We start from the raw sequence: 14,202 nt of genomic DNA, 5'->3' as shown, positions 1-14,202 counted from the left end.
TGACTTTTCTTCAGTAAAAGTATCATTTTTTTCTTTTTGAGATGAAAAGTGCTCCCTTGATGCTGTTTGGAAATGGATATCAGTTGCTGCCCTCTTGTGAATTACAGTGTCATACAGCAGCTCAAAACAGAAAATAATCACTTTATCCTGTTTTAATCATATAAGAACCCATGACTAAATAGAGGATTTATAGCCTAGACACAGTGTAAACTCATCTGTGGTCAAAAAATGTCATATCTGCATGTGTGTCTGTATGTGTTATTGTAACAGGTGCACACCCCTCTGTTGTTTATACCACTGGAAATAACAAAATACCTGTCTGAACCAGGTATTTTGGTTTTGGTGTTTGCAGGGAACAAGGAAAGTACTTCTATAAACAGTTTAGGTTTTTGTTGATAGATGCTTGTTAACGACAGAGGGAGAAATGTTGCACACATTCATATATTCATACCTGGCACTGCCTCTGTTGCCTGTGGTCATTCAGCAGCTTCACTGCAGGCAACCTATTGACGTCATTGTTTTTCATTTGTAGAAATGACATAAACCTTAGACTAAGCCAAGCTTTAAAGAATGGTAAAAACAACTTCTTTTTGGGGGGTTTAAGGCAGAAATATTCAAAATTGTTCAAAATTATGGGCTGATTAGTTTTCAGAATGTGTAGATTCAAGACGTTTTATCATTTGCAATGTATGATAAGCATATGCATGTATATGTGTGTCCTGCAGGGTACTACACACATGTATCCACACTGGCTGATGTCCAGGAAAACGTCATGGAATACCTTCATGTTCTCAGTCGACCAATGGTTATCAACCATGACCATGACATAATCTGGACTGAAGCATATATGGACAGTGTGGTCAGTCTTCTCTTATTATAAGTGTGCATACTGGAAAGCACATATTACTCTCTAAATTCACTTTACAAGCTTCATGCATTATGGGTCAGTGTCAGAGTAATTTAAATTTGTAAATGGAAACTATGAAATATTTTTTTAAAAAAGAAGTTTACCAATTTTATGTCTCTGATTTTGAAATATTCAAAAACCGGTATTGAACTTATCACAACACCTAATACCTTATCCTATTTCCTTTCATTATCCCTACCCCTCCATTTAGCATAGATAAGGTACCCTTTACATTTAAGCTTTATAAAGTAATGATCATTTAGCCCTTTAGCATGTGGCATTTGGGACCATTTGGAGCCAAGGGCAGATTTAGGGACAGCGACAGCATCTCCATGCTAAATCATACAATCTATCATAGCAACATCTGTAAGTAAGACACTAGAAATTGTGAAAGAAACTGGCAGCCACTTTCATTGTCCAACTCACTGTACACTTATTCATTAATAACTCAAATAAACAAACTTACCCATAGTGAAGATATTTTAAAATCATAAACTATTTTGTTATATCATGCCAGACAAGTACAACCAATTAGCATCAATGATCAGCTTGTTGTCTTCAATTTGTTACAAGATAGGCAACTCAGTAGTGGATAAATCAGTAGTCTGGACCCAGGCAACACTTCTAACATATTTGTTGTGAATTACTCTATTTTACGTACTACATTTTTACTTACTTAATTTCTTACATTGTTACCTTGATTAATAAAACACTACAACAGTTCCATGACTTGTGGAGTCCCCCAGGGGTCAGTCCTTGGACCTCTTCTGTTCAACTTGTATATCCTCCCTTTGGGTCAAATATTACAGAACTATAGCATTAATTATCAAAGTTATGCAGATGATACGTCTCTGTCACCAGACGGCAGCAGCCCAGTAGACTTATTGTGTCAGTGTCTGGAGCAAATAAATACCTGGATGAGGGAGAATTTTCTACAATTAAATGAAGACAAAACTGAGATTATTCTGTTTGGTAGCAAAGAGAAGAGGGTCAGCATTGGTAAACACCTGGAGACTCAAGCTCTTAAAATCACAACCAAGTTCGTAACCTTAGAGTGTTGATAGACTCAGACCTGACTTCCAGCAGCCACATCAAAGCTGTCCCTAAGAAGCTTTTTACCAGCTCAGAAACATCAACAGAATTAAAAGTTTAGTCTCCCAGAAAGACCAAGAGAAACTCATCCATGCATTCATCTCCAGTAGGCTGGGTTACTATAATGGTCTTTTAACAGGACTTCCTAAAAAGATCATTAAACATCTGCAGCTCATACAAAACACTGCTGCTAGATCTTTAACAAGGACTAAGAGATCTGAACACATTACACCAGTTATAACAGCTTTACACTGGTTTCCATTCAGTCTCAGAATAGATTTTAAAACCCTTCTGATCGTTTACGAATCCCAGAACAGTTTAGGCCCAGAATACATTTATAATATGTTCAGAGAGTTCAACATGAATTTTACTAATTTGCATTTGGGTTTGGCAAGGCTAAAGAAGAAGAAGAAGAAAAAAAAAACTAGTTCATGAAAATAAAAATGACTTTCCACTGTTTCTTGTCTTGAAATAGGTTCCAGTTATTTTTACTGCTTTCATCCAAGTGTACTACTATACATTCTTCAAACACATGAAACTGTGCTAGTAGGCTGTGCTAATGTTATAAAATGTTATACAATCCCAGTTTACATGCTGTTGAAGAGTTGTGGATGTTGTGCCAATGGATAAAAGTAGATTAGAATGTGTGCCTTGTGATGACATATGGGCTGGTAAATAACATAAAAGCTATCAAGCTAAGACATCCATACCCTTCAGAGTCTATGTGAGCAAAGCAAATTGCATTGCTTGATAATTTACCATATAGAATACTATTAATCATGTCCAAAGCTTCCACTTAATATCATTTTACACTTTCATCTACACCTTTCATTTCTATTTCCTTTATTTAATTCTTTTATCATCCATTAAATATGCTCCATGTCATTTCATTTGCTTGTTTTTCTTCCCCAACGTTCATCTTCAGCTCCCCAATAAAGATGAGGTAATCATATTTGAAGCTTTAGCTTCACTTAGCCTATGTTAGCTATTTATTCTTAAATAGTCTGAAGTAGCTGTGTAGAGTATTTTATTATTTTAGTTACCACCTGACAGTTTTTAGTTCAAGTAACTTTAATAAACAGTTTCTTGAAGTAAAACCCGTCGTCTCCTTTTTTTTGTTTGTTTGTTTGTTTGTTTGTTTTTTTGCTAATGCTAAAATTAGCTTATCCCTTATGTAGCTATTGAATTAGTCAGGCATAGCCAACCTTAGATTTTATCTTCATATTAGATGTTTTAAATGGTGCTTTATTTAGAAACTTTTGTCCAATATTTTTGATAAATGTGTGTTTTTTGGATGTTTTTTTGGTTTATTTTTGTTTTTTGTTTTTTTTTTGTTGTTGTTTTTATTCCAGACCTTGACATTTTTGCTAATTCTTTCATTGAAAATGTTAGCTTGTTTCATTCACCTTCCTTTTTATTATAGTAAAATACTTTTTTCTTTTACATGCACTTTGTTAACATGCCCATATTCGTTTTTAATGTAGGTAAATTAAATTGTATTTGGTTTTTGCTTATATTACAGCTGTTCAACACTCAGGCACAAAGCCTGCTAATGATGACTTCAGTAGCCATGCCTGTGTTCAGCAAGAAGGAAGAAACTGTAAGTTAAAACTTTTTTTCTCTCACTAATTAAACTTGTGTATTGGTAAAAACTTTGTAAATATTAAGTTAGTAAAAAGTTAATGACATGCTTTTATCCTAACTATGTGGAACCTGTGTTTTTAAAAAAGGACATTATGAAAATACATAAGAAATATATAATTCTTAAATTAATAATACCCTTTGTTTTACTCACAGTAGGAAAGCTACATGTAAACTTAAACTTGAAAAGAGCAGCATTCTTTGGTCTAATCAATCAAAATTAAGTTTTTAAATATTGGATTCTGCATCCTCTGGGCAGATTAATAACCCAAATAGACTGAAGTACAGACTGCATGGGTGTTACGGCCCCTGCTTGTTGCAGGCAGCTGTGGCCGTTTATGCGCTGATTAGGGACTGCCGAGCGCTGCCCGGAGTGGCTAAGGCCCTTCCATACCCCTGAGTCGGGTCGTAACAATGGGTTATTTCTAATTTGTGAGGGCACCGAAAAGGCTTAATGATATATCCATGCTTTGACACAAAGTATGCTGCTATACAGTGTCTTCTTTAAGGAAGACTTTGCTTATTTCAGCATGACAAGGCCAAACTATTTTCTTTACTTTTCACAGTAACATTACTCAGCAGGAACAGACCTGCATGTAGTTCTGACATTTAACCCCCAATTTGGTGCATTTTAAAACAAAACAAATTATTAAGGAGGCACCAAACTGTTGGCATCAGCTTCAAATAGGCATTTAAATAAATAAATAAAAGCCCCATTTCTTAGTAAAAAAAAAAAAAAAAAATTCAATTTGCTTTTTGTATTTTAATTCTAATGTAAGGTTATATATAGATGAAGTTGTTTGCAGAGTTTTGCATTTTTGATTTAATGCAGCTGAGATAGAGTAACACATATTTATGTAATCCTTTTTTTTTTTTTTTTGTCACTAGCTATCCCATGGGATTTTGCTGGGAGTGGTAGGAACTGATGTGGCCTTGAGAGAACTGATGAGATTAGCTCCAAGATACAAGGTAACTCATCTACTGCGTACACCAACCAATCAGTCATGACATATAAATCACTTGTCTAATGTTCAGGTTCAAAAGCACTTTGTTATGAATAGGCCATGGACTCAGGACTTGTGGGTGTTAAACTGATTCTTTTATTGGAAACTCACAAACAAAGAAACAAGAGAGGATCTCTTCAAATGCAGCAAAGATTTATTCCAATTCAGGTCACAGGTAAAGCAATGCAGCGCTGGGCTCAGAGGCCAGATCATCCTGCTGAGCCCCAAACACTGGATGTGATCACATTTTATCTTCTTAGGCTGGGAGACTGCCTCGCACAACAGGATGGCTTACAGTTATCATAAATGTGAGCAGGCCACCCACTGCTCATGCAATAGATTGAGATGTGCTGTTCAGTGTGTGTATGTTGAATTAAGACGTGTATCTAATGCAACAGACCTGACTGATATCTAGCTGATAATTCTTAGTTACATCTGGTTCTTGCTTATCTCTCACTGTAATGGGAGAGTTCTGGCTGAAGGACACACTGAGACAGATAAGTTCTATTAGTCCAAACTGGAGAAATCATGTTTTAAAACATTCATAACAGAGTTAAACAGTTCAGAATATAACAAGTAATACATGGAGGTGTCCTCCATATATTGGCTGGAATGGGATCATGAGAGATCAACGCTGCAGGCTCTTGATTGTGTTCTGATAAAAGAAGTTTGGAAGTATACTGTTCTATGTGTGATTGTGCCTCTGTCCTTCTAGCTGGGTATCCAAGGTTACGCCTTCCTCATCACCAACAATGGTTATATCCTCTCTCACCCTGAACTACGACCTCTGGTACAAACACACAGTTGATGCTTTTATTCACAGTAAAATAACTGCAGCTGAAAAAAATATCCAGAGTATATAAACCTGTCTTGGAGATGCATTACAGTAACAAACTATCATGTTTTTGTTTGTAACAGTATAAAGAGGGGAAGAAACTGAAGCCTAAACCTAACTACAACAGTGTTGATCTGTCAGAGGTTGAATGGGAAGACACTGAAGAAAAAGTGAGCAACACACACATCTTTGTCCTTGTCAATTCTCTGCTTTTCTTTGTCCTCTTTGTTTTATAACATTAAGCATTTATATTACAATGTAATGAAACAGCACATACTAAATATGTTGTGTCTGCATTTGTAGCTGAGGACGGCGATGGTCAGAGGGGAAACTGGAACGCTGTCTTTAGATGTGAGAGCTTCAGTGGATAAAGGAGTGAGTACTAGATTTTGTGAGTCTGTGCAAGAGCAATTATTGTGATGTTAGAGCAGGAATTTCTGTCATTTTTTTTGTCATTTTTGGTATTTCCTTTTGTGTTTATTTGTACCTTTTCTTGATAGAATAGCTGGCCTTTCTCTTCGTTTCATGTCCTGTCATTTTTCTAAATTGTGTCTTTCTGTCTCTGACAGAGGAGAGTGATGTTCTTGAAGAACGATTACTTCTATACTGTCATCAATGAGACGCCATTCAGGTTGTGTGACTGTTTATGTCAAGTTTTACTGCATACATCAAGGAAACAGTTTTTGTGCACATAAAAAGCATCACAATTAAGTAAATAATATCTGTTTAACCCCTTCAAATGCATATTTATTTAAATTATTTATTTGATGTATAAAACTTTATATGAGGATTTAGGACATAGACACATTTTTCTTTGTAAGTGGAAGTAAAGTGATTTTCTGCTGACAGCCTGGGGATAGTGTTGAGTCGGGGATATGGAGAGTACATCTTCACAGGAAATGTCTCTGTAGAGGAGGGTAAGTTTTTCTCTTGTGTTTAAGTTGTGTAAACTTTATTTAATGTATGTGTTTCACCCTCTTATTCTTTGTCATGCTCATCCATTTTTCCCGTTTTTCTTCAGGTCTTCATGACTTATTGACTCCAGATTTGTTCATAGCCAATGAGTGGTGAGTTTAGCTAGCAGACTATATATTGTAGATTTTTCAGTGTAACAGTAGTAGCCCTCAAAAAAACTTGTAACTGTGATTGCATTGATCTCTCTCTCTCTCTCTCTCTCTCTCTCTCTCTCTCTCTCTCTCTCTATATATATATATATATATATATATATATATATATATATATATATATATATATATATATATATATATATGTATGTGTGTGTGTGTGTGTGTGTTTATAGGACCTACTGTGAGACAGATATTGACCCAGGACATCGCAAACTGACTCAACTGCAGGCTGTGATAAAATACCTGACTGGAAAAGAACCAGATCTGGACTGTAAGCCCTTATTGAATTTCAATCATATTATCATTAAAGTTTGGACATTGAACACATCTTCAAACAAGAAAAGTCCCCTAAACTTGTCTCAAATTTTCTGTCTTCAGTCTAACAGCCAGAGTTTTATGTTTTTCTTTTTGGTTTCCCGAAACAGGTGATGCTCAGCTGTTGCAGCAAACTTTATTTGATGCTGTGGTTACAGCACCGATGGAAGCTTACTGGACCGCACTGATGCTCAATACATCTGGGTGAGCATACAAGCTTCTTTAAATTTAGAATTGCAGAGTTAAATTCATTAATATTCATATTGTCATTCTTCTTTTACTCAATTTTACTACTTCTGCATAATTTTCTGTTTTGTTTTGTTTTGGGGGTTTTTTTGTTTTTTATTTTTTTTGTTTTTTTTACATTTTTTTTTTTCATTTTTCCATACTTTTGCAGCATGGATGATGGGATTGAAACAGCTTTCTTGGGAACCCGTTCAGGCTTGTTAAGATTCCAAAGGTACTCTGGTATTGAGAAAAGAGTTGGCAAGTAAGTAAAAAGATTTTTTTTTCCATATAAAGTTACTTTTATTTAAAAAACCAACTAAGAGGTGGTGAAAACAAAACAATTAGTGTACAAGCGGTTTAAATTATGTCACTGAAAGAACTTTGTTAACGACATTACGCCATCATGTGGTCAATTAGAATCCAGCCAAGCTGATTACAGGGAATGGGTAACATTAAAACAAGTCTGGTCCTCGAGATCTATTTTCTGCAACTTCTACATGCATTCCTTCTCCAACACACCTGATTACCAGCTATCAAGGTAGGAGGTGCATGAATGGTTGCATCTAAATATTGCAGGATTGTAGATCTTGAGGACTGGACTTGAGTGGGGCCTATAGAACTTTTGCAGATTTAATCAGTGAAGCGCCCCCTATTACGGCTAATTCAGCATCCATCTTGCACCCTACCTGTACTGTGAGCCAGTGGATGTTGATCCACAAATAAATTATGCAGAGTGGTCTAATGTAATCACAAACACATATCCTTCTTTGCAAAATACCAAGCTACTGGTGTGATACTGGAACTTGCATAGCCCTCTTCCAGGACCTCTCTGTGGGTGTGCTCAGGAATGGATAAGAAAAACTTAAACATTTTCTTTTCTGTAGTTTCTTTCTGATTCCTATTTGAAACTGAGTTTTGATTCCAAGCCCAATTACAACAGATCACCAAAGTTGTATTAATTCTGGCAGCCGATGCATAAAATGTGGCTGCTTATAATTCCCTCCAAGGTTTTATCTACATTTATTCATCTGGCATTTTAGAAATATAACTTGCAACCTTGTTGACAATGTTTGAATCATGACAACATATCAGTTTCACTATAATCTTAGTAACTTATGCAAGACTCATAAAATGTTGTTGTACTCCTTTTATAAAAAAAAAGAATAATATTTAATCTTATCTTTTAGTTTTTTTTTCTTTTCTTACCAGTCTGTTTTATATATAATATGTATTGTACTTACCATTTTACTCTCATTCCCGTAGATATTCTTCATATAACCCATCATCTCATCATCCTCTACCTTCTTTGCTCTCATCTTTTAAATAGCAGGTAGTTCTTTAAGGTTATTTCTGTCTCTCCCCAGGTCTTTCCTGACCTCCACAGACAAGGAGAACATATTCACACTGGACCATTTCCCAGTGTGGTACCGGAGAGCAGCTGAGAACCCAGCTGGACAGTTTCTTTACTACATGCCCAGACAGGACACTAGAGGTAGAGGACATATCCTTACTTTGCAAACACACAAAAACAGGACACACACACACGCACTACTCTAATTGTGCTTTTCGATTTCCAATTATCTTAGCCATGTTCAGCAGGTGGAGCCAAGATTCTCTCAGTGACAGCCTCATTTATCTACAGTCAGCAAGCCACAACTGCTCCTTTCTGCTCACCTTGCCATGTATTTCTGTATTTCATATCAACAGAATACTTGTTAATTTTCTGTGCAGGTTTATTTCTGAGCATAGTTAATTATTTATTTCTCTTTTTGACAAATATCCTCTCCTCTAAGAACGTTAACAGCCATTATCATTGTTGTTATCATCGCATCATACTAACTCCATTTTTAATTAAAGTCAAGAAATGTCCAAAGAAACAATGAAAAAAAATAAATAAAAAAAAGAGAGAGAGAATGAAGGAAGCATGATGTGTCCCAATTTATTGGGAATTTACCAAAAATGTTTTTGATTTTAAAGTCGGACTTTTACAGTGTAATTAAAGAGTGAAATATAATTATTGTAATAATGTTGGAAACAGCTTATTTACTGAATATCAGGCTGATAAGGCTTCTGGTTCTATTGTGTATTTTGCAAAACAGTCTCACACCACAACGTGAAACAGGCTTTCAAGGCCCCAAAAGTTGTTGCATGCCTATGTTTTACATTACATGAAACATAAAGAAATATGATCCTATATCACTAAATTATGTTTAAAGAGATGGGAGAGGGTGGACAGACTGTCCTGTGTTTGTCAGAGTTCCATCTGACCCAACAACAAATACAGTGTTAGATATTCATTAAAGTATTGTTAGGGTTAGGGATTTAAAAAAAAATAACATGGTTAGGTTTATAAAGTTGCCAAAGTCCCAATATTATGGAAATAAATGTTTTCACCTCAAATTAAATCATTTGGATATTGCTGGATACTCCACCAAACTCTAAACCTCTGACTTTAAAAGAGTCTGATATATGTGTTCAGGTCATAGTTAAAATAGTTTGTCATTTTCAGATATGTTCAGGGACAATGAGGGTGACTATAGTGCCACCTTGAGTGCAGAAGAGGTGGAACACCAAGCTGAGGAAGGAGGTAGAAAACGGAGGGAGGCGGAGGAAGATGGTGATGAGGAGGAGGATGATGATAAGATGGAGGAGGGTAGAGAACTGTTACTGATACTTGGCATGCCTCCTCTTTTTAATTGACCCTCACTCTATTCTTACTTCTTCTCCATTTTAAGATAATAGGAGCTGTGTTCCCTGCATCCTTCTGCCTTTTTCCAGCTTGTCTCGTCTTTTTTTCTGTCTTTTTCTTTCTCTCTCCCACTGCGAGAGCATGCACCTTAAATATGAGAACGTCCCCGCTTTCCTTAGGGAGTTAATAAGACCATTTTAATGTCATGGTTTGTTTGCATTACTTTTTCCCATGTCATAACATTACTGCGTGATTGTCTTTAAAGCATAAACTGGTTTTGTAAGAGAGTGAATAACAGAAATTTAAACACAGGGCACTTGGACACACTAAATACACACAAAACCCTTCTGTTATGAATGTATTATTTGATTAGCTCTGTGTTATGTAATGCTTAAAATGTTAATCTGGCTGAACTCTGTGGCTTTATGACAATTGGCATCTGCTTGCATGAAGCTGCAACTAGCTGAGCAAAAGAGGACTGGAGAGATTTCTTAAATATCAACTCCAAATCAGTGTGACACCCACCTATTTTTAAACACGTTTACACATGTCTGAATCAAAACTTCAGCTGTCACAGTCAATGTGCGTGTCCATAGACTAATAATAATGTCTTATAGGTGTGAATAAATACATATTTTCCTTGTCATTTATTCTGCATGCATATATTGTGCTTGTGCATGTTTGAAAAGATTGCATGTATCTTTATGCAAATGCTTATTAAGCATTGTAAATGTGTGTGTGTGTGTGTCGTTCTACCAGCAGGGAGGATAATGATTTCCACCACTGCTGTCACTGTGACTGTGGGCAAGAAAACCGCCATTGCTGGAGGTAGGATGCTAGTTTTTGGTTAAATGTGCAGCCACTCGCATTCAAACACAGTCTATTCTCTCTCCTCTTCCTATGTCTTTTCATTTTCTCTTTTTCTCACAAGCACTGTGTTCTCTCTGGCTCTGGAAAGGGACAATAGTTCCCTTCTCTAATTTAAAACATTCAGTTCCTGCTCATTTAAAGCACATTCCACTTTTTATCATGTTTTTCACCCTCAAGCTGTTTTTTGTCTTTAATTTCTTGTGGTTTTGCTTGTCAATAAACAGTTGATAACAGCTCCTAGTTGACTCATTAGGACATTTAAGTGCAGTGATTGGATTTTAAATAGCTATACTGGCACAGAAAAGAAGCCTTAAGCCATTAGGCTTAAAAACGTTGTTGTTTTTGTTTTTCTCTCTGCAGAGACAAAGCCCTCTGCTAATATTCCCCTTCTGTGTCCTTAAATGTTTTGGTTTGTGATGTTATTAGGCTGAAGCCTGTGTGCACATGGCAAATGGTACTACTTGGGTGTGAGGCTCTTTTCAAAAAACAACACTCAGGTCAACTTGTGGTCACACAAGCGTAGCTTCTTAGAAATTCATAGACAAAGCCACGCCCCCTCATTCTCCAATTTCCATTTTGTTGTAGCTGTTTTAAATGGAGGTGTCATATCTTAAAGTTAGGCCACTGAGGTCCTTTGTCTGAAATGGTATATTTTGGTCACTTATACAGCAGGAAACCATTATTTGCTATATAAAGATGCAGCAAAATAATTGCATCCTTTGTAGTGAATGGATTTGCACTCCCTCTCTGTTTTTTGGTGTAGGTTTCACTGTAGTTGTATGTTATGAGTCCCCACCATTGAAACTGATTATTCAGAATTAAAATTAAGGTGTAAGGGGTAGGACTCAGGGCCTAAGAGAAGCACCAACACTTTCTTTCTACACTGTAGCTATATAGGCAATTCCTTACACACAGCTGGTCTCACCTGTATGTACACCTGTGATGGGATCAGTAAAGATGCTTGTTGATATCATGTGTGATGAGGACCTAAAATCTTTCCATATACATTGCGGGAGTGACACAACAGAAAGTGGAGTCAGCAGATTTTCCTCCACTGAGAAAATTACACTTGGAAAAACTGACAATCAGGAACAAGCGAGGGATAAAACTACAGTCAACATTAGTCAGGTTTTCCTGAGATTAAGCTGCTGAATGGCTCCACACTGATATATTTTCCATTAATTTATGGTTTTGCTGATGTACCATCCAGTGTTTGTGAATGTTGTGCGTGCTGTTTATAGCAGCTTCAGGGTGGTTTCAGTTGATTACATGAGAGGAAAAAAACAAGTTGTAATTGAGTGTGTCTGTGCTTTACTGTGTATTTTACTCACAAACATTTTCCATAGTTTATAGCTTCTGGCTATTTTTCACTGCATACTAATCTGTTGGTTGTTGTTTATAAGTGTGTTTATGTGTGTGTTTGTCCCAGTAACCCCATCTGAGACAGACACACTCATCAGTCATAATTATCTGAGTGAGACAGGACTCTCTGGAGAGTGTGTGTGCATGCATGTGAGTCTACCTTTACACATTTGGTTTCTCATCATGCCAACAGACTGAAAAACACTCCTTTCACAGTTTAGCTCAAGCTAACACACTAGCTTATCAGTATCTTACAGCTTTCAATGAAAATGTCTCAAGTGTGAAAGTTCTGTTATTTTTAGAAGTGGAAGACATGAGGAAGAAGTGAAAGTTCAAAAGACATGTGTTCAATCTTACTGCTTCTTTTTTTGCTGTTGCTTCTTTCTGTTTAGTGCAGTGAGCTCACAGCTATGATTAAACTTACTTCAGGAATAAGTGTTACATCTTATATTTGGTGTTAGTTTAGTGACAGAATATATTCTATATATATATTGATGTAATAGTAACTCTTTGAAAAAATGTATGTGCATATTGGTGGTCACCTTTGACTCTTTCCAAGTCAAGTTTATCCCTGGATCTTAAGTGGAACAGCTTTTCTTCCAACTGAGGCAGTCAATATTTTATGGACACACATATTTCCTCCTTTTTTCTACTTTTCCCTGTTAACTCCTCACTTACATCATTACATCCCTACATTAAGGTGTCAGACCTGTCTCCCTTTACCTTCTCACTGGTTTTTTTTTCCTTTCTCTGCCTTTCTCTTCCCCTTGTTACTCTCCTTTCCCTGTCATGTCACAGTCTAACTTCTTGCTGCAAGGAAAAAGAGTCTTTCTTGTTCAGAGTGATGCTCTCCTCAGGAACATAACACAATCAAATATTTAGAAGGTGCTTGGTTAAGGAACACACACATACACAAAAAGCTGTACTCTTGGCATGACTCTTTCTCTTGCAGTGTCTTTGTCATTTACTGTACCTACAGAATGTGTGTACTAAGGAATCAAAACACACCAGTAACAGCACAATAGTAATAATTGCATATTTTCTGTATCTGGCTCAGCAACACCAGATTACTTTGCTTAATTAATATGTGACTGATTATTTTCTATTTTCTATTACACCAGCACATAGCTCCATGGTTGTAGGAAATAACTTATTTAGGCAGAAAAGGTTACAAGGATGGCCTATATATTGCTGAAAGCTTTCTTTAAAATGTGAGATAATGTTTTTCCTTAAGCACAAATAGTATTTAATATCCACATGGTTAAGAATGATCTAATTGTTTGCAGTTCTTTTCATGACCACAGAGTGTCACTGTGTAGCTGAACACGTTATAGTAATTTCTCCACAGCTCAGCGCTGTAAATGTTTAACCTTCATATTTGTGGCAGATTTAATTATATCTCCTCCAATGAAGGCTGCAAATTTTTTATGTCTGATCCAAAATCAGTCCACATGCTTATGAATGACTTAAGAGTTTTTTTTTTGTTTGTTTTTGTTTTTGTTTTTTTTTTTTTGGATAAGTTTTAGACTGATCAAAAATTTGTCATTGACTAAAACCTGATACCTTGTTTCTGCTGTTTTAAAGCTCAGCTATGGATTAGTGTATCTCCGTAGCACAAATGACAGTCTATTTGTAAATATATCCAGACAGAGGAAAAAGGGGAAAAGTGATATGTGGGGAAAATAAAGAGGAAAAGAGAATGAGAAATTAAACAAAAAGTGAAGGATAGATGGGATCAGATGGAAGAGGAAGTAGTGAATATAGATGAAGATGTGGGGAAGAACAAAAAAGAGACACAATGGACCAGAAGGAGCAAAGGATAAAGAGGGCAAAGATGAGAGAGAAGAATGTGAAAAGACTCAAGAAATGATGGGAGAGGAGGCGACAGGAAGATAAATTGAGACAAGATAAGTGAGAGTGGAAAGGGAAGGAGAGCGAAGATGAAAAAAGAGAGGTGAGAGGAAATAGAGGATAAGGGATAAAAAAAAGAGGGACTATCTTGACTGATTTATGCTATGTATTTATTCCACCTTAGCATCCACCTGTACACCCTCCAGATTATGTTTTCTAAAATTTTCTTTCGTTCAAAACACTTTTCTATGTTGAGGATCATTTCCTTCAGTCTTGCTTAT

At 36.2% G+C, this 14,202-nt stretch overlaps 1 protein-coding gene across 5 annotated transcripts in view; it reads left to right on the top strand.

Moving 5' to 3' along the window:
* The window catches only part of cacna2d4a (calcium channel, voltage-dependent, alpha 2/delta subunit 4a), an 84,730-nt gene that overhangs the window by 16,174 nt on the left and 54,354 nt on the right, over positions 1-14,202 (top strand). For 3 of the 5 annotated variants that reach the window (XM_041977628.1, XM_041977626.1, XM_041977627.1), the window contains exons 14-28: positions 726-859; positions 3,522-3,599; positions 4,529-4,609; positions 5,360-5,434; positions 5,563-5,649; positions 5,783-5,854; positions 6,049-6,110; positions 6,329-6,396; positions 6,501-6,546; positions 6,780-6,877; positions 7,032-7,125; positions 7,319-7,411; positions 8,514-8,641; positions 9,659-9,736; positions 10,598-10,666. In XM_041977628.1, the coding sequence (XP_041833562.1) occupies positions 726-859; positions 3,522-3,599; positions 4,529-4,609; positions 5,360-5,434; positions 5,563-5,649; positions 5,783-5,854; positions 6,049-6,110; positions 6,329-6,396; positions 6,501-6,546; positions 6,780-6,877; positions 7,032-7,125; positions 7,319-7,411; positions 8,514-8,641; positions 9,659-9,736; positions 10,598-10,666 (1,263 nt within the window). The remainder of the gene's footprint in view (positions 1-725; positions 860-3,521; positions 3,600-4,528; positions 4,610-5,359; positions 5,435-5,562; positions 5,650-5,782; positions 5,855-6,048; positions 6,111-6,328; positions 6,397-6,500; positions 6,547-6,779; positions 6,878-7,031; positions 7,126-7,318; positions 7,412-8,513; positions 8,642-9,658; positions 9,737-10,597; positions 10,667-14,202) is intronic. The other 2 variants (XM_041977630.1, XM_041977629.1) reach the window with 2 other exon arrangements.

Source organism: Melanotaenia boesemani, chromosome 23 (assembly GCF_017639745.1).
Source record: "Melanotaenia boesemani isolate fMelBoe1 chromosome 23, fMelBoe1.pri, whole genome shotgun sequence".
Classification (NCBI taxonomy): Eukaryota; Metazoa; Chordata; class Actinopteri; order Atheriniformes; family Melanotaeniidae; genus Melanotaenia; species Melanotaenia boesemani.
The sequence above is the reverse complement of the archived record's forward strand: the minus strand, read 5'-3'. Positions and strand labels throughout refer to the sequence as shown.